The following is a 24,768-nucleotide window of genomic DNA, read 5'->3' as shown; positions in this document are numbered from 1 at the left end:
AATGCAGTGGAGGAACCCAGGATCAGAATGTATGAACATAGAGAGAATTTCACTTCTTAAGGTAAGTACCACATTTTTATTTACTTAGTTTCTCTTGTTTTGCAAATTTCAGATGCCCTACTTAAAATAAATAAGAGACATATTTTTCTGGCTGGTTGTTCACGTGTAACATTTTTTCCCCCTTTTCAGCCCTAAGAAACAGAACAGAAAACAGATGAGGGTGAGGGAGATGAGGAAAAAGACAAAACTGTCATACAGTGAAGATAAATCTGACATAAAATGAGGCAGTGGGAATACAGGATATGACTAATAGGGAATTTATATTTTTCAGAAATAACTCTATTGCAAGAAAGACAGAAAAGGGGGTAAAACCCAGACTATTAAATTATTCTGACTCAAAAGGACAGATTTTTAAACTGGTTTTATCTTTAAAAGCCATCAATAATTATCTTAATAGTTTCTGATGCTTCTGGACTCTATTATTGTATTCCTGTTCTCCTTTACAGCATCTAAAAGACCTCAGCATATAATAAATACTTGATTAACCAATTGCAAAGATGCAAGAAAAACATTTAAACAGAATGTTTTATTGACTTTCAGTCAGCTGGGGATAATTACCTGTATTTACGTGTTAAGACACTTCACCTCATTGAAAAAAAAAAGAGATGAATGTTCTATTAGAGATATTTGACTTTCATGGGTTTGCCGCTCTGGGTTGAGAACATGTTCAGCTCTTCCCTGCAGGATGTGTTTCAGTATTACAACTCATCAACAAAAGGCGTATGGCTCAGATTTCCACTTGCTGCCATTGACTTCCGGCCAGAAACAAACTTCTTTGCAGCCTTTAAGTAAAACAAAAAAAGAAAAAAATTAACAGAGATAAGAGAATGTATTATCCAGCAGACAAACTTATTTACTCTGTTGTTTCAAGAGCGAATGGGACAGGGCATCCTGAGCCAGCAACCCTGTACTAAGAGGCTCTTGTGTAATTAACTACAGGAGAGTGCTGAGCATTATTTTCATTTGTGATGCTGTAAGAAAGTAAGCTCAGGTGTTCCTCTGAATGTTCCCTCCTACGTGTGACAGAGCAAGTGTGGTGCTCCAGATTTGAGGGTAGCTGTTAAAAAGGGGGATAGGGAAAACCTCACCAACATTGCAAAATAGGGCAGAGGCGGCCTCAGGCCAGGCAGTACTTTGCGGTTTCTGTTTTATAACGGCAAATAGTCTGGAGTCAATAAAAATACCCCAACTGTTAACATAAAAGTCACACTTTCTCTCGCTGTGTTCTTTATGCCACTATTTGAAGACCAGAGGCTGGTCGTTTAGGTGTCCTGCCACGAGTAGCAGCCCCCATGTTCTCTGAAGCCAGCTTTTTCATGGGGACACAGTGCTAGAGGCAGCTGGGGCCGGGACTCACGTAACGGTTGTATACAAGAGGAGGAGAGCCATTTGGAAGAGTATGAAAATGATGAACTTAGGGGCCAACTGAAATCGAGTCAAGGTTACTGCTTTAAAATAAAATAACCTGTTTCTTTTTTCTAACCCCACTGTCCCTACATAAGGTAGAGCGGTTGTTGAGAAGACGGCTGAGACCTCTATGCTGCAAGAGGAGTCGACATTTTTAATATAGAAAGAACTGGGAAAACCCACTGATTTTGGATTTATTCTGTAGTTCATGTATTTGTTAGGTACAATAGGGAATACAAAAAGGTGTAAGACGTTGTCCTTGCCCTCAAAACAGCTGAATCTCACAATGTATGTGAAAAAAGAATAGCAATAGCAGGAAGAATGTCTTGGGCTGAGATGAATGGATATCCCGTGCAGGACTGGCATGACAGAGTTTATTTCTTGGGAGGAGAATCACATGAAAATCACCTCTCAGAATTTTAAATGGTTTGATCTACTGAGACTTTAGCTGAATGAGGAAGACACACACACGGAGCTGACCAGGAAGCCATCTGCAGACTCGACGGGAAGGAGCCCTCCCGCCTCCGCATCAGGCAGACAGCCACCAAACCGCAGGATTGGGACATATACAGCCCAAGGGACCTTGTGCATTCCTTCTGAGACTGGATCATTAAGGTCAAATTATTTGATGTAAAATCAGAAGTTTTCATTCACTCACGTTTACAATATCGGCATCAGCAACGGAGTCTATCTGCTGAAGGACGGTGGCTGGCGGTGTGTACGATCCCGCACCCAGCGCCTGGGACCCGACTTCATCCAGGAACCCCTCAGAAGACTCCACTGACATTAGGTAGCCAGCTTTCAGCTTGTTCCTGTCCAGTAAAAGGTATGTAACTAAGGCAGAAGCCAGTTTTATAAGAGCAAGGCAATTTGAAAGTATGTTCTCAAACCAAATAAAGTATGTTTTCAAACACAAACATGTTTTAGTAAATACACAAATGAACAGTTTTGGAAATCTTACAGGGCTAAAGGCCTCCATTCTGTCTTCAGTTCATCAATTATGTGATTATGTGATTATTTAGAAAGCTGTCAATATGAGATTATACTGGAAACCCAACAGACTGCCTTTTGATTTTAGACTAGAACTTAAGACTATTTTAATGTGAAGTTTTGATTAGTGAAGTAACTCTTCCTCCAAATACTTTTCTGGTGATGATTTTAGGCATTTCTATTAAAGCAGAACACCTATGTGGGGTCTTCAGGCACTGTCCACTTAGTGGAATATTGTGTGCTGATTCTCTATCTACCAGCAACCCCCCAGGCCCATTTCTACAAGGAGCTTGGTCTCAAAGAGGGTGGGGAGTGACTGAGAAGACAGGTGGGGAAGGACAGTAGAGGTCTTTTTTTTTTTTAAAGATTTACTTATTTATTTGTCAGAGAGAGAGAGAGAGAGCGCACAAGCAGGGGGAAGGCAGACAGAGGGAGAAGCAGGGGAGCCTGATACGGGACTCGATCCCAGGACCCTGGGAGCATGACCCGAGCTGAAGAGACACTTAACTGACTGAGCCACCCAGGCTCCCAGGACAGAAGAGGTCTTACAGTCTGTGCAGCTTAAATATGGGCACAAAGCATGAATTTGAAATAAAAATCCAATTCATAATTCTCTCTTGAATAATTTAACTCTCAAACTATCCTTGTTTGGCACTCTGTAGCAAGAGTTCCATTTACACATAATCACAATTTAATGCAGCAATTTTACCACACTGTCAGTTTAATTAAAAAAAAATTTTACCGGGCACCTGGGTGGCTCAGTTGGTTAAGCGACTGCCTTCGGCTCAGGTCATGATCCTGGAGTCCCTGGATCGAGTCCCGCATCGGGCTCCCTGCTCGGCAGGGAGCCTGCCTCTCCCTCTAACCCTCCCCCCTCTCATGTGCTCTCTCTCTCTCTCATTCTCGCTCTCTCAAATAAATAAATCTTTAAAAAAAAAAAAATTTTACCTCTTTTTTTTTTTTTCCCCCAAGAGAGGGAGGGGGGCAGAAGAAGAAGGAGAGAGGGAGTCTCAAGCAGGCCCTACACCCAGCACGGAGCCCAATGCAGGGCTTGATCTCACGACCCTGAGATCATGACCTGAGCCGAAACCAAGAGTTGGACACTTAACTGACTGAGCCACTCAGGGGCCCCAAAGAGTTTACAGATTTTACCTCTTCACTCTAGGCAACAAACGGATGGTTACCAGAGGGGAGGTGGGTGGGAGGATGGGTGAAACAGGTGATGGGGATTAAGGAGGGCACTTGCTGTGATGAGCACAGGGTGATATATGGAAGTGTTGACTCACTATATTGTACTCCTGAAACTAATATTACACTGTATGTTAACTAACTGGAATTTAAATAAAAACTTAAAAAACTTTTTTTTACCTACAATAAACTTTACCAAGAGATTATTAGTTTGTCCCTTCAGCAATGACACCATGCTCTTTCTTTCACTACAGGAAGACTAATAAGAATCTTACAAGAAAAAGTATCAACTCCATCAAAATGGCAGAAAACAAACATATCTTGATATTAATAACTGAAATTCCATTTTCTACATGTTGCCGTACCTTATAAAAACTGTGCTACGCTTAAGAAAATATATTTTCTTAAATAAATTAGATTTGAAACCGATTTTTCTTAAGTAAATCCAGTGTTTCAATTTATTCTCATCATGTTTTGTTTGTGGTGCAATCATCTAGAACTGCATCCTATTAACCAATCCTTGGTTCCATGTACATAATATTTAATAAACTGTACTGTACTTATTTAAGAGAGGCAATTTTTAGTGTGTTCAGTGTAACAGAAGTAATGATGCTAATGGGAACAATCTGAAATGACCAGGAAGCTGTTCCCTTCTGAGTCATAATTTGCCCCGTCATACTTCCTCTGTGGGCAATACTAAACAATTAGGAAGACAGTGTTGAGTTTCACGATTCACATTTTGAACTGTCCTGAATGGATGGAGTCAAATTTCAGTGTTTTAAACTGCTTTATGAAAATGCAAGCTGATTTCCAGCTCGGTCCAAAGTGTGTCTCTTTTGTTAGACTCTCCAAACTACTGAGTGAGAGGTGTTGCTGGCACTCCCAGTGAGAACAGTGGAAATTTAAAAAATCGCCAAATAGGAGACAAGTACTTCAATCTTTCAATCAGATATAGTGGTCCCCCTTTATCCACGGGGGATACCTTCCAAGACCCCCAGTGGATGCCTGAAGCCATGGTTAGTACCAAACCATATATATACTATGTTTTTCCTAACATACCTATAGTTAATTTATAAATTAGGTACAGTGAGATATTAACAATAACTACTAATAAAATAGAACAACTGTAACAATATGCTGTAATAAAAGTTATGTGAATATGGTCTCTCTCATTTAAAAATAACTTAGTGTCCTATACTCACCTTTCTTGTGATGATGTGAGATGATCAAATGCCTACATGATGAGATGAAGTGAGGTGAGTGATGCAGTCGTGCTGACATAGTGTTCAGCTACTGATGACCTTCGACAGTAAGTCAGGAGGAAGATCATCTGCTTTCAGACCATGGCTGACTGCAGGTAACCATGGATAAGGCACGGGGGCGGGGGGGGGGACGACTAGTGTATCTTTTTTTGGTCTATCACATCAGTAAAGAGGTGAAAAAAAGAAATGGCCAATGGTTATGGCAGAACAGGCACTCTCATATACTGGTGCTGTGATTCTAAACTGGTACAACCTTTTTACATTGGGACTTCGAAATATAAAAATAAAAATATAAACACATATATTTGAACAGACTTTTGTGATATTTATTATAACTCCTGACTCAGTTGGGAATCTATACCAAGAAAGTAATATGAAATACAAAAATGTTTTAAGACCGAAAATAGCTTTTATAGTTTATAATTTCCAACTGTAGGAAATGTCCAACAAGTGTATTTTGATACACCAGTTAATACTATTTATAACACATTTTTAGTAATCTGAGTAAACGGAAACATCATTATAATGTTAAAAAAAGAGGAATCATTGGTAAGGAATGAGAGATCATTTTTTATTTTTTGTGTGTTTCTTATTTTCAAATTTCTACAATAAACACGCTATTAAATAGGATATAAGTATATATAATAATAGTTAACAAATATGTTTAAAATGCATAAAATGGTCAAGGAAATAAGCAAGATATTAACAATTATATCTTTAGGTGGCAGGATGTGTTTCCCTTTCCTTTTAAATACTTTTCTGTACCTTTCAATCCTTTTTTTTTTTAAATGTTATAATATGGTGTGTTTGGTTTTTTTTAAAGATTTTTAAAATTTATTTATTTGACAGAAAGAGAGATAGAGCAGGAGGAACACAAGCAGGGGGAGTGGGAGAGGGAGAGGCAGGCTTCCCACCGAGCAGGGAGCCCGATGCGGGACTCGATCCCAGGACCCTGGGATCATGACCTCAGCCAAAGGCAGACGCTTAACGACTGAGCCAAACAGGCGCCCCTGTACCTTTCAATCCTTTTGGGTATATGTTACAACAAAAAATACAACTTTCAAATAGTTGAAACACAAAACACACAGTTAATACTGTAACTTACTTGGCAGCTTGGACATCTGCATTGGAAAGGTTTCCTTGAGCAATTGTTTTCACTTGGTTATAGGCAGCCTTGATAACCTAGGACAAACAAGAGACAGCTGGTCATTTCTGATCAGTGCCAGAGGCTCCTGAAGCAATCAGATGCTCCTCTACTGAGGCAAACACACAAGATGGAAGGTCGGTTCCAGAGAAAAGCACAGTGTCCATTTGGAACTCTTGCCACTATGCGCTCCTTATTCTTCCAGTGTTCCAGAAAGCAGCTGTTTGTACAATCTGTAGTGGCCAAGTAGCCAAGCTATCTGATCTATCTATTTACTTATTTATGGTGGGCAGCAAACCAAGGTTTATTGAGCGATAGCAAAGTTTATTATTGAGTGGTAGTACAAAGCTCCCGAAGAGGGAGGGGATCCAAGAGGGTTGCCTGTAGCCAGGCTTTTTAGAAAAGTAAGTGGCAGAGCACAGAGAATGCCAGGCTGGTTTAGGAAAAGCAAACAGGGATTTCTAATTGCCTGTAAAGAATAAATACCTCTAAATTTCCCCAAAGCGTCATGCAATTAATACTGCTATCCCTTACTATTCATTAAGAAGAAAGCAGTAATTCACACACAGCCGATCTGTGAAGCTTGTCCATGCCTGGGATGCAGGGGTCAAGCAGGAATCACATTCCAGTGATGTGGGTGGGTGTTTGGGAAATATGTGTTGGATAAATATGTTCATAAACCCGGTCCATGATTTTCTCCATCCCAACCTTGGCACCATCCTGGGTCACTGATCTAACCCTAATCACCATTCTAGGACCTTCATTTCCCCTGCATTTTAGCTACCCATTTCGACAGCCACACCCGACTTGGACATAACCTAAATTTGCCCTTTCTGTGAAATCCTCAATTCCAAGACCCCTGGCCTAAGTCTTTAATCACACTATCCTTGTTCCACTTTATCAAGATCTTTAGTTCCTTGATTTGTCTACTTTCAATCCATCGAGTCCCTTGGCTTCACTTCTCTGTCTGGCCAAGATCCGCGAATCACTCCTTCAGTCACTCTCGTCAGTGTGTCCCACTCCCTTGCCATTTGCCCATACTTCTGACTTGCCCACTTCGTAGGCTTCTAACCTTGGATGGAACCTACGACCTGCCCCTTTCATTACTCCGTTAGAAATACTACTGAAGGGGCGCCTGGGTGGCTCAGTTGGTTAAGCGACTGCCTTCGGCTCAGGTCATGATCCTGGAGTCCCAGGATCGAGTCCCGCATTGGGCTCCCTGCTCGGCAGGGAGTCTGCTTCTTCCTCTGACCCTCCCTCCTCTCATGCTCTCTCTATCTCATTCTCTCTCTCAAATAAATAAATAAAATCTTTAAAAAAAAAAAATCCCTACTGCTTAAAAAAAAAACTACTACTGAAAAAAAACTATGAAGTGATTGTAATACGTGACAGTATGTGTAGGAAGTGTCGTACGTGACTGTCGTATGAATTTGTGGTCTCTCACCTCCAGGAGACACCTACATGGCTGTCAATGCCCATTCTGTGTGTATCTAGCCCTTCATTTGTCCCAAATTTCATTATTTTCTTTCAACTCTCCTACCTTCTCTTACTCTCAAGACAGGACAGCCTCCTCCCTGACTGGGGATGTACTGTATCCACATCTTTCCCACAGCAGCCTTTGTGTCCAAGGCTAAAATGTCCACTTGTACTCTGCATCCCACCTGCTCACGATTTTTCAGACCTGATCCATTTATAATATCCTATATCTGCTCCAATCTTTCTTTCTCTTCAGTATGTATTCTCTCCCAACTTAATCTCTCAGTGTAAACTCTCCTAAAACTATCACCCACCTCCCCAGCAAGTCTGAGCTCCACCTGCCTATGCCAACCTCACATTTCGTTCTTCTCATTCACTCCTTAACACTATAAATTTTAGCTCACTACCAATACTCTGGTGAAAACTGATGTTACCAGTGATGTCCTGGTTTGCTATAACTAGCAGGGCTCTCTGGTAACTAAATGGATGGTAATCCAGAGTGGATCAAAATGGTGTTAACCATTCTCTCTTTCCTGGCCTCTTAAAAATACCAGTTTCTCTTCTTGTTTTCTGGGCCATTTTCCTTAGTCACTTGGCGGCACTCCCCAGAGCTCGGGCTTCAGTCTTCTCCTCCTACAGTCTTTCACACACAACCCTGACTTCAACACAATCTCTGTGCTGAGGACTCTGAAAGATCCATGTTGGCCTTGACATCACCGGAGTTCTCAATTTAGATGTCCCAGAGAGACAACTCAATGCCACCCGTCCAAACAGAACCAAAATACCAAGGAGACACTTCTTCCCTCTTTCCTGGAAGCACGAGTATACATTTTTAAATTCCTTGCACAGCAGACACATGGTAATGGTATCACACTATACAGAGCTCTGATAAGTCATGGCCTTCAAACACTCCCCATTTTTTACTAAAAACATGTTAATGGAGGAAAAATACTTGTGAGAATTGGTGAGTTTGCAACTTACATCTCCAGCTGTGGCAGCCTGTGAGATGGTGTAAATCCCAAAGAGTCCAGAATCCGAATAACAGGCGTTAAAAGCGGAAACCTGAAATACAATGAAATTTTACCGTATGTCATTTTACCAGGGAAAACAGGGCACAATTTCCCAAATAGACAAAAACTTGGGGACCTTCACGATACAAGTAAAAGAGATGAATTAATATTTCACGTAACCAGTTCTGTCAAGGACTGCAGTGTTTTGGACACAGGTTACTTCTTTCAAAACCATAATGGTTTTAACTTTTTTCACTTAAATCTCCCTAGAACAGACTGCTTGCTTTACTTTTTGCTGGGTATTTTCTAACCTTTGATGAGTAAAGGTTACTGTAAACACTAATTTGTGAACAGTATCATCACTGTTCACTGATCACAGCTGCCGTATGGCTGAGTGGTACAGACTGGGCTTTGGTGTCACACAAACCTGCCGTCTTCCCTCCACTAGTGCTGGTGACTTCTTTTTGGCCAATTCACTTACACTTCTCCTATACACTAAAGTCAAAGGGTTGGGGAAAAATGTCTGCTTAGTGGACATTATTCAGATACCCAAGGTAGCTGCAAGTTCAGCCTCAGGGTAACGGGGGTATTGCTGTCTGCAGTCTGGGCAGAGTGTTAAGCTCCCTAAGGGGAACACGAATGTCAGTGTCCTGTTTCCCAGTGTTTATGTGGGCAATTTACAAAAAGACCACCTGAGTGTTATTAAAAATACCGACTTTCAAGTTCATGTAACAGATTTACTCACTCAGATCCCTGTAGATGCAATCTGGAAAGCCGCATTTAAAAAAATAATTCCATGTGATTCTTATGCATGTTAAAATTTGAGAACCACTGGCTTGGCCCATATAAAGCATAAGAAGAAATGTTCTTTAATGATTTGAAGTTTAATTACAATTTTGAGACTATCCTGTTCATACCTCAAATTTCTGGCCAAATGCTGAAGTAGGAATTTCTTTCTTTTTTTTTTAAGATTTTATTTATTTAGGGGCGCCTGGGTGGCTCAGTTGGTTGAGCGACTGCCTTCGGCTCAGGTCATGATCTCGGGGTCCTGGGAGCGAGCACCGCATCGGGCTCCCTGCTCAGTGGGAAGCCTGCTTCTCCCTCTCCCACAAGCAGGGGGAGCGGGAGAGGGAGAAGCAGGCTAGCCTGATGTGGGACTCGATCCCAGGACTCTGGTTATCAAGACCTGAGCCTAAGGCAGACGCTGAATCGATTGAGGCGCCCTTCATTTTTCTTTTTTAACTTAATCTCAAACTGGAGGGATGGGTGTGTAAACAGTTTCTCAGTGTACATGCTGTACATTTGGTTGGAAAACAGGAAGAGCAGTGAAATTCATGAAATAACCGCAAGAACACAAGAGGACAGAAGAAAATCTAGAAAAAAAGACTAATTAGAATCTAGGAAAATGTTTAATATCTAAAACTTTATTCTGAAGGGCCCTGAAGGATGAATTTCTGATTTTTTAAGCATTTCCTTCTTTCTATATTATATAACTGAAAAAAAAGGACGTTTCTGATAGGCCCTAAGGAACTAAACTCAAGCCTGGCTATCTCTTCAATTTTTCAAAGATTTTCTTTGTGTTCACCTTAAATTTTAAGAGCAGATTAACAGGACTACATCATACACACTGAGCCTTTACAAACAAGAGGAGAGATGTTGACTATTCAGACTCACATCAAATGGCTGGTGAACTCCCTTGGCAACAGCCTGATACAGAGAGCTGGTGGGATTGCTGCCCCTCTTGACATGCGGTCCAGCACCCAGGACATACTGGAGAACACTAAATGCATTTGCTTCTGGACCTCCTGCAGCAGCACTTTCAGCTACAAGAGCAGCATGAACGAGACTGTCTCCATTCTGCTCTCGGATTTCACCTGGTGCCATGTAAGGAGAGAGCGAGGAGGAAAGGGGCTCGGTCACCACTGGCTTTATTCTTCTGCATTCTCTACGACACAGTATTAACCCACTAAGATTAAGGTTTTCTGTGGCCTGGTGCTCCCAGCATACTATCCTGCTCTCCCCACAACACACACACACACACACACACACACACACACACACAACATGTTTAATACACAACACCCAAGCAATCTAATCCCTTCCTTCCACACTGAGTCTGTTTGGTGGTAAGTAATCAGGCCTATCCTACTCCAATACACTATTCTGATGGGGAACGTCCTTCTGATAAATCAGCCCTAACAGAACAAAATGCTTACCTCCACGATATTTGGCCTTTGCACCAGGTAAACCAAGCCCACCCCTCATGTTGAGAAACTGTTCTGCAACTTGCTTTAGAACAGGGTGACTCACACCTATTTCAATAGAAACAAAACCAAGCTAGAACCATAATTTTTAAAATACAATTGCAAAATATCTACTGTTTTAAAAATAGTATATGATTGTACAAATTATTACAGAAATAAACAGTAAAGAAAACGAGTCCACCCCCCACAATGCTACTCTCCCAGAGATTCCACTTATAGTTTACTAATACATATTCATCTAGAACTTTTTTCTATACTTGTATTATTATCCTCATTTTCTTTTATTTTTAAAATGGTGTTATTCTATTCATATTGTTTCTAACTTGTCTTTTGTAATTTTTATCTAGGTGAGTGGTCTACGGCAAACATTTAATGGCTATAAAGAATTCCATTATATGAATGTACTATCATTTAATCAGTCCCTTCTTGATTGACATTAGCATGTTTCCTGATTAATCATTGGCTATTAAAACAATACTGCATTGTGCAAATAACACTTTTTTAAAAATTTTAAAATCAATTAATTAACATAGTGTATTATTAGTTTCAGAGGTAGAGTTTAGTGATTCATTAGTTGCATATAACACCCAGTGCTCATTATATCACATGCCCTCCTTAAGGCCCATCACCCAATTACCCCACCCCCCTACCCACTTCCCCTCCAGTAACCCTCAAGTTTGTTTCCTACAGTTAAAGAGTCTCTTATGGTTTGTCTCCCTCTCTGATTTAGTCTTATTTTAGTTTTCCTTCCTTTTCCCTACGTTCATCTGTTTTGTTTCTTAAATTCCATCTATGAGTGAAATCATTTGGTAACTGTCTTTCTCTGACTGACTTATTTCACTTAGCATAATACGCTCTAGTTCCACCCACATTGCTGCAAATGGCAAGATTTCATTCTTTTTGATGGCTGAGTAAAGAACACTTTCAAGAGAGTAAAATGGATCCACAGAATGGGAAAAAATGTTTGCAAATGATATATCTGATAAGGATTTAGTATCCAAAATATATAAAAAACTCTTACAACTCAAAAATAATAAAAAAAACCCCAACCCAATTCAAAAATGGGCAAAGAACTTGGAATAGACATTTCTCCAAAGAAGATATATAAATGCCCAAAAAGCACAAAAGATGAGTTATTAGGGAGACACAAATGGAATGAGATACCATTTCACAGACACTAGGATGGCCACCATCGAAAAGACAGATAGTAGTAAATGCTGGTGACAAAGTGGAAATACTGGAACCCTTGTGTGCTGTCGGGGCTGGGGGGGGGGGGGAAGGATGTCAACACTTCAACTGCCACGGACAACAGTCTGGCAGTTCCACAAATGGTTCAACAGTTACCACAGGTCCTGGCGATTTTACTTCTAATAATATACCCCGAAGAATGAAAAACAGGTGGTTCTAACTAAAACTTACACGCGACTGTTTTTTTTTTTTTTTTTTTTTTAAAGATTTTTTTATTTATTTTTTTGACAGAGAGAGACATAGCGAGAGCAGGAACACAAGCAGGGGGAGTGGGAGAGGGAGAAGCAGGCTTCCGCAGAGCAGGGAGCCCGATGCGGGACTCGATCCCAGGACCCTGGGACCATGACCTGAGCCGAAGGCAGACGCTTAACGACTGAGCCACCCAGGCGCCCAACACGCGACTGTTTTTATTTACAATAGCCCAAAGTTGAAAACAACTCAAATGCCATAGTGACGAACAGATGAACAAAGAGTGGTAATGGAGTATTTCAGCCAGAAAAGGGAATGAACATTGGCACATGCTACAATATGGACGGACTCTGAAAACATTATGTGAAGTGAAAGAAGTCAGCTATAAAAGGCCACGTATTGTAGGATGCCATTTCTATGAAATGTCCAGAGTCAACTCTATAGAGAGACAGGAAGGAGACGAGTGGTGGAATAAGGAGTGGCTATAATGAACACAGGGTTTTTGGGGGGATGATGAAAATGTTCTGAAATTAGATAGTGGTAACAGTTATAGCACCTTCTGAATATAATAAAACTCATGGAACTGTATACTTTAAAAAGGTGGATTTTATGGTATTTGAATTGTACCTCAATGATGCTGTTATTTACAAAACAAATGAACCAAAAAACAGTATCACAAATATCATCTTTGTGCAACTATTTTGTAAACTTGACCATCTGTTTCTGTATGATAAATCCTTAAAAACAAAATCGCTGGGTTTAATGTATCAATATTTAAAATTTTAATATATTTAAACAGACCTCCAAAAATATACCAGTTTATACTCTCACCAACAATTTTTGAGAGTGCTTAATTTCTCCATACCCTGGTTAATACTGGGCAGTGTCCATCTTTTAGTTTTTGCCAATCTCATGGGTTAAAATTTTAACTATTAGGCAAGGCTATCTTTTACAATAATTGGCTACACACACATATATACACACATTTCCCCCATGAATTGGTTGTTCACTCCCTTTGCCTATTTTCAATTAAATTATACTTCTTTAAAACAAAAAACTTGTAAAAGCATTTTGCTTAGAGAAATTTGCCCTTTATCATAATTTTTCAAATACTGTAATAAACTCAAGGCCAGTAGTTTACATAGTTAAATGCTGGATTCTGCTTACTAAAACCAGACAACCTACCAATTAAAATCCTATCACACAATGCTTGTCTGACATCAACAGAGGACTGAGTTATCAAATTTGGTTCAATCCTGTGCTCTTATGATTACAGCTTAAAAAGACTACTCTTAAAGAAACAGACTGACATGAAAGCAATTCCCAACTTACCGAGTCCAATCAAAGCCATTCTTGCACTTGTGAAATGGTTCTGAACAAAGTAATGCAACTGAGGAAGTTAAGAACATTTATGAGGTTATATTGGTATAAATACAAAAAGCCGTAAAAAATTGAAACTGCAGGTCAACAGAAAATAAATACTCAGGCTTAAAAGCTGCCATAGTAAACTACAGACTACATAGTGCTGAATTATATTGCTTTTATTTTTTAAACTATTGATTAAAAGAACTAGAACTTAACGTGGTAATGGTTACATGACTGTGAATATAGTGAAAACTACTGAATTGTGCACTTTATTTTTTTTTTTAAGATTTTATTTATTTATTTGAGAGAGAGAGTGAGAGCATGCCAATGAGTGGGGGGAGGGAGAGAGAGAATCTCAAGCAGGCTCCATGCCCAGTGTGGAGTCTGACATGGGGCCCAATCTTATAACCCCGAGATCATGACCTGAGCTGAAACCAAGAGTCAGACACTTAACCGACTGAGCCACCCAGGTGCCCCGGAGTTGTACACTTTAAGTAGGTGAACTGTATGACATGTAAATTATAACTCAATAAAGCTGTATTGAAAAAAAGGAACTAAAAAACGGCCTGAAAAAAATTAGAGCATACACTGGCTTGAATTTTTTTTTTAAAAGATTTTACTTATTCATTTGAGAGAGAGAGAGAAGGAGAGACAGTGAGAGAGTACAGGCAGGGAGGAGAGGGAGAAGCAGGCTCCCCACCGAGCAGGGAGCCCGACGTGGGGCTCGATCCCAGAACCCTGGGATCATGACCTGAGCCGAAGGCAGATGCTTAACCAACTGAGCCACCCAGGCGCCCCGACACTGGCTTGAATTTGAAAAAAATGAGACTAAGCTTATGATTTTTATTATGTGATTTTAGCAGATGGGCATCAGATTTCGTCTTTATATACATCGTAAGAAAGTACTATTAACATTCTACAGTAGGGCTCAAACCTATTCTCAACAGGAGCACTGCTGCTCCCAAGGGAGTGAAAATTGACTCTTGGGGGCAAGAAAAACATTTTACTTCTTTTATGTATAAAACACAAATATATATACATGTATATAAACAGACAGCGTATCTGTAATATTAAAAATTTATTTTGAGTCAGGCTAGAAAAAATTGGCTAAAAATGGTTCCTTGGGAATGGGTCATAATGTTGAGAATCATTAGGCGATGGTAACGTGACTGAATCCAGTTACCAGAATTTGTGCCCTGAAGTGAACGGTGCCTACATCTTTGGAATCACCACGGAATCATTCTTTTTTTTTTTTCCTCCTGAATGCTGCCATCACTCAAGGTATTCTAGCACCAATTTCTTTAGAATTTCCTTTAGACTAAGGACACATTTAAAAATGCTAGTAACTTTGAGGTAACCATGGTTAATATATTGGTATCTGTCCAGGATACACACACACACACCTTTATTTTCTAAAAATTGAGACCCTATGGTACATCCTATTCATAAATTAATTTTCTAACTTGACAATATGCTATGGAATTTTTCCGTATCAATATTTTTAAATGGTTGAATAGTATTCCATTCCACAGATACTTAATAAGTTACTTAACTAGTCCCCTAAAGTTGGATGTTTAACTTGTGTCTAATTTTTCATAATTATAAACAATGCTACAGTAGACATCCTTGTGGATAAATATTTTGCTATGTATACTCTTTTAGCTACCTCAATAACGTATCTTCACATGGGTGATTTCGATTTCTGAAAAATTTCAAAACTCACTGGAGGCTAGTCTTATGAAAAATTTTCACTGTTTAGGTTGGATGATATCAGTTATAATTTTTTAAAAGTGCCATATGAATGGTAGGCATTAAACTGTTGACTGGTAAGTGGATAGTTTCTAACCAGGAAATAAAAGAGGAAAGGGATAGGATATACAGTTCAGTTTTCTCTAGTGGCTAACCAGAAATGAAATGAGAATAAAATCTTAACTTCCGAGTCATATACACACTTTGCCAAGTATTGATAGTTGCCAATTTTTCTTTTAATGTTTTCTGATAAATAATTTTTTGCAGGGTGGTAGGAATAGGAAATTAAGATTATATATAGGCACCCACACTTGCAGGAGATACACTGTGACATTCAATGTTTCACGTTTTGGACCTGAAGTTTTATGTTACATATATGGCTGGGACATGTGACAATCTGTATTGCCAGCAAAGTAAGGCCCGTGTGCTGAAGGAGGGACGTGAGCTAGTACGCAGGCTGATGACGGCTGGGGAGGTGACGTGGGTTCATTCCTACCTGCACACTGAGGAGTTAAAGGAAGACTTTTGGTCAAAAGATTATGAAATTTAACACTTAAATACTGTTTAAAAAAGATAAATACACACAGAAAAAGGTCTAGAGGAAAATATACCCAGGCATTAACATTCAGTGCCTTTAGGTATGTGAGATGTTTTCTTTTTTGCTTCTTCTTGTTTTCTGGATTTTCTGAAATAAACATGTCTCTTTTATGATAAAAACCTCCTTTAGTTAAAAGCTGTAAAAATTGTTCAGATAGAATTTTAGTTAAAAAGGCAAGCTGATTCAAAGAAAAAAAAAAAAGGCCAGCAGGTGAATTTTTAAAATTTGAAGATAAAAAAAATTAACAAACAAACCTGAAATGGCAGATAAATGTTCAATTTAATGTGAAAACAAGCACATTTTAAAATGTAATGTGTTTTATCAGTACCTCATCTGGTGTCACTTTTCCAATCCTATAATCAGGACAATACAGGGAATTAGCCAAGGCATTTCTGTAAGCTGCAGCATGCAAATTTTCAAGGACATCTGTAAAATAAGTAAAGAAGCATTTGTGGAAACAATTCAAATAAGACAATGTTTTTAGAACCTAGAAAGCAACTAGAATATACAATTTTGGTCACCTTATGGCATTCAAGTGTTATGAGGGCTTGAAATTTAAAAGTCGGCCAGCTGAATGTGCTGAGAAAAGTAAGAAATTAGGACAGCAGCTTCTACACACCAGGGCTCGCCTGACCACTTCTCTAACTTTAATCTACCTGGTATCATCTGGAGAGTATAATGGCCTGGGTTTCAGCAAGTCTGAATCTAGTTATAGTTCTGCCACCAATGCACCATGTGACCTTGGGTAAGTGATTTACCTCTATTTTACTCGTATGTTCTCTACGTAATGAGGAGTTGTCAGGTTAAAAAGATATATGAAAGTGCCAGTGTTAAGTCCTATCAATAGCTTTCGGGGGGTCCAAGTGTCATCCTCACTGGAGCACGGGCACTGTCCCTGCTTTCCTGCTTCAGTCAGTGCCTTTGTCATTACTTGGGCAATCTCCCTATGCCGGGAACGGTCAGGTGCCGGAAATAGATGAGTAAGACACAATGCCTGGCCTCAAAATGTTGAGCGGGAAAATGGTGAAATAAAGCATGATGGGTGTGATGTCAGCAGTAGATCAAAAGCGCAGCAGGGGTGCAAGGGAAGGGCAGTGGGAATTGGAAAGGGGTAACGGAAGTAAAATCTGGAATGAGTCTTAAGATGGATGGGTGTTTACCAGGGGAAGGATTAGGGAGTGGCATTTCAGGCAGAGAGAACAGACAAAGGCGTGAAGCATGACAACGGATTCAAAGGGGAACTGCCTGGGAGGGGAAGAAGGTAGCGCAAGAGGCAAGGGAGGTGGGCAGGGGTCAGACTGTGAAAGTTAACATATATGCTAAGTTGAAGAGGTTGAACTTTATCCCACAGATAAGCAGCAGCCTTTAAAGGATGAAGATGCAGATTTGGGGGCAGATAGCAGCAGGGAGATGGCAGTTAACTGTTCACACAGAAAGGATGAGGGCTGGAACCTCATTGCTGACAGCGGGGAAGAAGCCACAGCTGGTAGGTAAGTCATCTTTTCTACAATATTCTATCTATTTCTTTGGTGGAGGTCCGGAGTAAGGAAGATCATACTCCTTTGTAAAACAAAGTATCACAGTGAAATAATATTAGCTAACATAGACCAAACTCTCACTTTGTTCCAGACACTTGACAGGCTTGCTTTCCGAGTGAGGCCCACCCCATGCAGGCCCCTGCAGCTGGTCACCTGTTTAGACCCGAGGGGCCCACCCGCACACTTCTGCTCCTACCGGAAGTTGCAGAACTTCCAAGTCAGTGGTGCTTGTTTACTAATCTGTTTTGCTAGTCATACTTGTCAAGATTATGTATTGAACATTATATAATCACAAAGTACGAACACCTAAAAAGTTCTTATTTTTTTAAAAATTAAATTGCTTGCTTTGGGAAGATCCAGCAAAGGTGAGTGGCTGAACAGTAATGCCAGCAGCGACCACGAACTGTTGCGGGGTTTGGTGTAAGCGAACTATTGAAGAAACACCGTACTCTAAATTCTGAAGCCGGGATTCTATAATTAACTTACATACTATCAAAGATGAAAAATAATCAACAATATGAATGTTTAGAAACACAAGAACAATACAGTTAAGAAACTAGACAAATTTTTGGAAAAGGCAGTTTTAAACCCAAGCAGAGAAAAATTTCAATGGCAATTTCTTCCCTCTACAAACTGATGTTCTCAAAAACCCAGTATCTTAAAAAAAAAAACAAAAAAAGATTTTATTTATTTGACAGAGAGAGAGTGAGAGCACAAGCAGGGGGAGCAGCAGAGGGAGAGGGAGAAGCAGGCTCTGCGCTGAGCAGGGAGCCCGATGTGGGGCTCGATCCCAGGACTCTGGGATCATGACCTGAGCCGAAGGCAGATGTTTAACCAACCGCGCTACCCAGGTGCCCTTCAAAAACCCAGTATCTTAGAAAGAACTGAACGGGATCTGAAAATATACTTACGAGCCTGTGGATTCTGAAAAGCCACAGCTTTGTCAATCCTTAGCTGAGACTGAAGGGCAGCCACTTCCCAACGACGGAATTCTGGTGCTGTGGTGACATTGAGCAGGAACTCCATTAGAATATCACTACAGAAGACATCAAGATGAGAGTGTCGAGTCAAAAATTTAAAACCAATGTCCATGCTACGTAAAGGTAATCTTCTCAATGTTAAGTTTTAGGCCTGTGGTAAACACAATGTTCTACAGTTTGTGAGTAAGAACCCAAAACAAAAATCAGAGGTCACAATGCCACATCAAAAAAGACAAGAACTGAGCAGCTAAGTGTTTCTTTAAAAGCAGGTGTCCTCAACACATGCAGGTACTTACACGTGGTCCCGCAGGCATTCCACAGTGTAGGCCATGTTTTCCCTGGTTGAAGTCACACTGCATCAGAAATAAATTACAGTGAATTATCTAATCAGAAGAATAAGCTTTCCTTATATCTTTGTTAAATCAACCAATTCCTTTGGAAAAATTATTTTGAAGTATAAAAATACACATATTCATCAACTAAAATATAAAATATTTAAGAAACTATTTTCAAGGAAGGCAATCTTGACATATTACACATGGATGCACCTTGAAGACATTATGCTAAGTGAAGTAAGTCAGTCTTGGAAGAACAAATACCGTAATTCTACTTTCAGGAGGAACCTGGAGAAGTCAAAATCATAGACCGTAGAATGGTCACTGCAGGGGGCTGCTGGGTGAGGGGGTGGAGTTTCTGTTTAATAGCTACATAAAAACATTCTGGAGACGGATGGTAGCGATAGTTTCTTAATGCCAAATTCACGCCAAAGACCCGTACACTTAAAGCAGTATATTTTATGTATATTTTACCACAACTTAAAAAAATGGCATTAGGGACGCCTGGGTGGCCCAGTTGGTTAAGCAACTGCCTTTGGTTCAGGTCATGATCCTGGAGTTCCGGGACCAAGTCCCCACAGGGCTCCCTGCTCAGCAGGTAGTCTGCTTCTCCCTCTGACGCTCCCCCGTCTCATGCTGTCTCATTCTTTCTCTCTCAAATAAATAAATAAAATCTTTAAAGAAAAATGGCAATTAAAGCTGAAGATCTCTTTGTACCCTTCTTTGGCTAACCTCACTCCCTCCTTCCCACTCTAGAGACAAGCAAAATTGTAAGCACTACTATTGTTTTAAAAAAAAAATTGTAAATGCCCCATACCTTAAAAATATCTCATTTTTCCACAAAACATTTAACTGGAATAATCTAGTTAATCCCTTAACTGCTGTGCACTAGTCTCATCACATCACTAGATCATACTTTATCCCATTTCCCTGAAGATGGCATTTAGATTATTTCCAGTCTTTACAAAAATAAACAGTATCTTTGTGCATGTGGATTAAAAACTTAGGTTGCAAGATACACTCCTTTTTTTTTTTTTAAAGATTTTATTTATTTATTTATAAGAGAGAGAGAGCGAGGCAGAGGGAGAAGCAGGCTCCCCGCTGAGCAGAGAGCCCGATGTGGGACTCGATCCCAGGACCCTGGGATCATGACCTGAGCCGAAGGCAGACGCTTAACCATCTGAGCCACCCAGGCGCCCAAGATACACTCCTTTTCAATATTACTAGATTTTCCTTGATTCTTTTCTAAGTAGTTTTATCAGTTTATGCCACTAATTGTAGAAGAGATTCTCCCTCTTCCTTAACACTGCCAACACGATATATAAATCTGATGGGTAATGGCATCACATTGTGATTACAAGTAGAGATCAGTGTTTCTGGCTTCTTCCTCTGGGAATAGCCTGTTCCTATCCTTTGTCCATCCATTTTCTTTTTTTTTTTTTTTAAAGATTTTATTTATTTGACAGAGAGAGACACAGCGAGAGAGGGAACACAAGCAGGGGGAGTGGGAGAGGGAGAAGCAGGCTTCCCGAGGAGCAGGGAGCTCGATGCAGGGCTCGATCCCAGGACCCTGGGATCATGACTTGAGCCGAAGGCAGATGCTTAACTGACTGAGCCACCCAGGCGCCCTGTCCATCCATTTTCTATTTGCTTGTCTTCTCCTAATTTGTAGTTCTTTATTTTTCCAAATAACCCTCTCCATGTTATGTATGTTGCAAACATTTACTGCCAGTTACTTAAATACTCACTTTAAAGCATAAAAACGTTTTACATTTTGATGTAGTTAAATTCGTTAGCTTTCTCCTCCTTGTGCCTGTTTAACAAATCCTTAATCGTGTTGGTAAGTTCCCTTATGATCGATTATTTTCTGGTGTTTTCACTATTTCCTGCTACTTATTTTTAACAAACCTTAATTTGCCACCAACTGCTTCGATTCCACGGGTTATCTTGAAAGATGAAGCTCCTTTTGTAGTCTGGAAAAAGAACCGTATTTTTAGTAATTTTTTAATGCTAAGTTTGCAATCACACAATATTACAATCTAAATGTCTACTAATTGTCATTAGATTCAAAAAGAACTTTACCTAAACAGCGGATCCCTTTTTAGTTTAAGAATTATAAAATGAAGTTTGCCAAAAAACACACAATAGTTTTTCTTTTCTGTAGGATCAAGATACCATAGCATTCCTAAGCGAAATAAGTCAATCAGAGAAAGACAATTATCATATGATCTTACTGATAAGTGGAATCTGAGAAACAAGGCAGAGGATCATAGGGGCAGGGAGGGAAAAATGAAACAAGACGAAACCGGAGAGGGAGACAAACCATTAAGAGACTCTTAATCTCAATGGAGGGCGGGATGGGGTGGCTGGATGATGGACATGGGGAGGGTATGTGCTATGGTGAGTGCTGTGAATTGTGTAAGACTGATGAATCACAGACCTTTACCCCTGAAACAAGTAATTATATGTTAATTTTTAAAAAAAGGGAAAAAAAAAAAGAATGTAATGAAGTATTATCCCAGAGTAACACTGAATTGACCACAACTACAAACAAATATGGATAAATATAAAATAGTTTTTGTTAATATGAAAAACAGCATTTGTTATTGAAACTATTTCAAAAGAAAAGGGAAGAAAAAGCAAACATTTTAGAATAGTTGTTAATCTGGGGTGAAGAGGGTGGGAAGGGAAGGAGACACAAGTAACATTGATTTTAATGATAACGTTCGAATATGTTGAGTGATACATTCAGAGGTGCTTATTTGACTGTATACTTTATAACCTACATGTTACATAAATCCTTCTGTGTGTTTCGAATAATATGATGCATTATTTTTAATGGGGGGAAAAAAAAAGATACCACAGCAGTCCTGAACAGAGTGAGGTAGTAATGATGCTTACCAAACTGGATGCGAGACGAAGCAAATGAGAGGTTCCTAAGTTGTTGGAGTCCTCATATCTACTGCCTGCTTTAATGAACAAACCAATTCTTGATGTAGGAGCATAGTTCTCCAGAGAAGCGATCACTAAGCCATTCGGTAATTTGGTAAACTGTATTGAAGATAAAGTGAGATGTGATCAATGCTTTTCTATTACCAAAGACAGTAAGGAGTGTATGGGTTCCAGTGAGTAACTCAGTGGGACTGACCTCAAGGTCCTGGGGATGTGAAGGCAGTCCTGCAGGGCCGGCCGTGGCTTTCACTTTGGGAGCAACTTTCAGGGAATAAAATCGCTAAACACAAAAAAGACAGGTTACACACATTTCTCTCAAGAAGAGAGTCCTGTATTCTGGTGTGCCCAAGCAACAGGTGTTCAGTGATAATATATCTTCAAAGTTCGATTTAGCGGACTTATTATTTCCCAACCACTCTTAAATCTCCGTATTTATGTGTGATTTGTAGAGCCTGAAGGAATACCTAATCCTACATTTTCATTTTTTTAGAATGTAAAGAACCACTGTATTTTTCTTTTCCCTGTTAACTATCTTATTAAAGCTTCGGGTGGCTCTTCCTGGCTCTAATGCTTTGGAATTTTTTTTTTTTTTTTTGACCTGAGTCAAAGGCAGACGCTTAACCATGTGAGCCACCCAGGCGCCCCTGCTTTGGAATTTTTTGAAAAAGTGTAGGACTGCCACACCCATACTCTTTTATTAGATATTAGCATTACTATTTCCCTTATCTGCCCAGTCTCATTTTAGTCTACCTCCCAAGTGAAATGACTTCATCTCCATAATCATTTTAGTAACCTTTAAAAAAGACCAAGTATACCAAGGACAATTCCTCCAAGACCCCAATATTTCACATAGTATCTTCACTCTCTTGGGCGCTACAGTAAGACCACACAACCAAGGGCTTTATTTCTTTGACTAATACACATTTATATCATCCTGAGATTAACAATAGCTTCAGCTACAGCAGATTCTCAGTTCATTATATGCAGCCACTGGAAAGGTAAAAGGGTCCTCTTAAAGGCTGGATAATTGATCCAAATGCATAACTTTATTGTTTTTTGGGTAAATGATATACGATGCTATAGAATTCATTCTAAGGCTCATGAGGTTATTAGAAGAGATGTTGTCCCAAAATCAAATGAACATCCTGCTGGAGTTTCCTGAGGACTCCCATCAGAGGCCGCAATGCCCCGACTCCGTGATGTCCTGAAGGGCTGTTTGTTAAATATTCAACATCAGTCCTATACTGAGTTGGTTCCTAGTTTTCACTCGCTATTAGTACTTTTTAACTATAAAATACAATTAGCTTTGTTTTACATCAGTTTTGTTTGCTGGGTGTGGTATAGCTAACCCTACTTGTGATTCTGCCTTTTGATTTTCTAAAAAGTAAAATTTTAAGATATGTGAGCATAGCTGTTCAAATATGAATAATCTATAGTTCCATTGCCAAGGGAGATTTAGGTGCTTTCACCTCAAGAAATAGTGACACTTTGATTATATACTGTCTATAATTTGTCCCATTCAAATCAGCTGCAAAGAATTATCCTCATAATTGTCAATTACTAGATAATTTTAATAACAAGATATGTATAAATTTATTCTTTTGTAAAATAAGGGATATAATTAGAAACACTGCTTTCAAGTTTACTGCAATTTGTTTACATCGGTCCTCTCCAACCGTTACCTCTGAGCTCTTTTATCTACTAGACAGTTGGGATGGATAGAATGGAGGCGATTTGGGGGTCTTTTGCCACTCTAGGCTGCTCTCAGCGTTGTTAATCGTTAGTTTGTCTAGGTGTGGCAGTAAGGGTAATTTAGGCTATATTATAATTTAAATTACAACCATTCGTATAATCCACAGTATGTCTATTTAAACATTAGGCACAGAGAAACTCCATTCCCTGTTCTTCTGCATCTCTGTCTGGCAGGTTAGTAGTTACCTAGTAACCCAGATACCGTTGGCATTTCGGGCTAGGTAATTTTTTGTTGTGTGTGGGGAGGATGTGCTTGTGCACTGTAGGATATTTAGCAGCACCTCTGGACTCTAGATGCCAGCTGCACTCCCCACAGGCTGTTACAACCAAAAATGTATTCAGATATTGCCAACTATCCCCTGGGGGCAAAACTGGCCAAGCTGAGATTTTTAAGTGCTCCTCACCTCCCCTCTTGATAACTACCACTCCGTAGTGGTAGCACACTGACATTTGAGGAGTTTTCCCCAAGTGACAGCTATGTTTCGCTTGGGCTTGAAGGAGGAGTCTTAAGCAGCTCCCGAGGACTGACCGAGAGCCGCTCCTAGAATTCTCTAACAAGACATGAAGAAAAACACGGCATCCTGCCAGGGCACCGTAATAAGTTCTAGAACAGTGATAAGCACTATACAGGCTCATTTCTTCCTTAAGATTTTACTCATAAGCCCACTTAACCGTTGGGGAAACATGCTCCGTGACACACTAAGAAGCAGAGGCCAGAGCTGACGGTGAGGGTGGAGAGCTAGGTCTACGGCGGCCCCTTGCCCCCCAGGACTCGCGGTTTCCTCCTCGGGCACGCAAATGCAGCAGTGACCTTCAGAGGTCTCTCCACCGAGTCGCGTCACCTCCGCTCTCAAGCCCTTTGCCTTTTCTCTTCAGGTTCTCCGGCGTTAGGTCTCTTCTGCGCGTAGCACGAGCTGGGCCTCCAATGCCCGACCCACCCACCTTGCAGACCACTTGGCCCGCAGAGTTCGGCTGAAGGGCAGACGGAAGCCCAAGGCCCCGGAGCTCCAAACCAAGCACCTCCGGTCCGTATCACCTTGCTGACAAACTGCTCCCCAACCTTTCCCCATGCCCACCGGCTGTGCTCACCGAGAAGGACCCGGCTCTGTTTAGCAGCTTCATGGCTCAAGTTTGCTCTAATCCACGGTCACGGCCGGCTTAAAGGAAAGCAAGATGGTGGCTGACGAGATGAGTTTCCCAGCATCCCCCGCGCGCTCTTTCCCACGCCTTCTACGTGGAGAGGACTCTCTATGCGGACCGC

The 24,768-nt window shown here is 40.2% G+C and overlaps 1 protein-coding gene across 2 annotated transcripts; it reads right to left on the bottom strand.

Moving 5' to 3' along the window:
- Positions 1-56: 56 nt before the first annotated feature.
- On the bottom strand, positions 57-24,739 carry LOC116626730 (cytochrome b-c1 complex subunit 2, mitochondrial). Of its 2 annotated transcripts, XR_004298315.1 has the most exons (15): positions 24,597-24,739; positions 21,952-22,035; positions 21,705-21,854; positions 20,712-20,776; positions 18,765-18,821; positions 18,400-18,524; positions 16,279-16,376; positions 13,571-13,628; positions 10,754-10,849; positions 10,212-10,411; positions 8,509-8,589; positions 6,013-6,089; positions 2,126-2,279; positions 619-842; positions 57-191 (listed from the first exon to the last, which is right to left on the bottom strand). XR_004298315.1 is itself a non-coding variant. In XM_032396193.1 (14 exons), the coding sequence occupies exons 1-14, from the start codon at positions 24,627-24,629 to the stop codon at positions 759-761; spliced, it is 1,362 nt and encodes a 453-aa protein (XP_032252084.1). In that variant the 5' UTR covers positions 24,630-24,739; the 3' UTR covers positions 60-758. The 2 variants fall into 2 exon arrangements, 1 of the variants encoding a protein (XP_032252084.1); XM_032396193.1 differs by having other exon boundaries at positions 60-842.
- Positions 24,740-24,768: the final 29 nt, after the last annotated feature.

This window comes from Phoca vitulina, unplaced genomic scaffold (genome assembly GCF_004348235.1).
Source record: "Phoca vitulina isolate PV1807 unplaced genomic scaffold, GSC_HSeal_1.0 scaffold90, whole genome shotgun sequence".
NCBI lineage: Eukaryota > Metazoa > Chordata > Mammalia > Carnivora > Phocidae > Phoca > Phoca vitulina.
The sequence above is the reverse complement of the archived record's forward strand: the minus strand, read 5'-3'. Positions and strand labels throughout refer to the sequence as shown.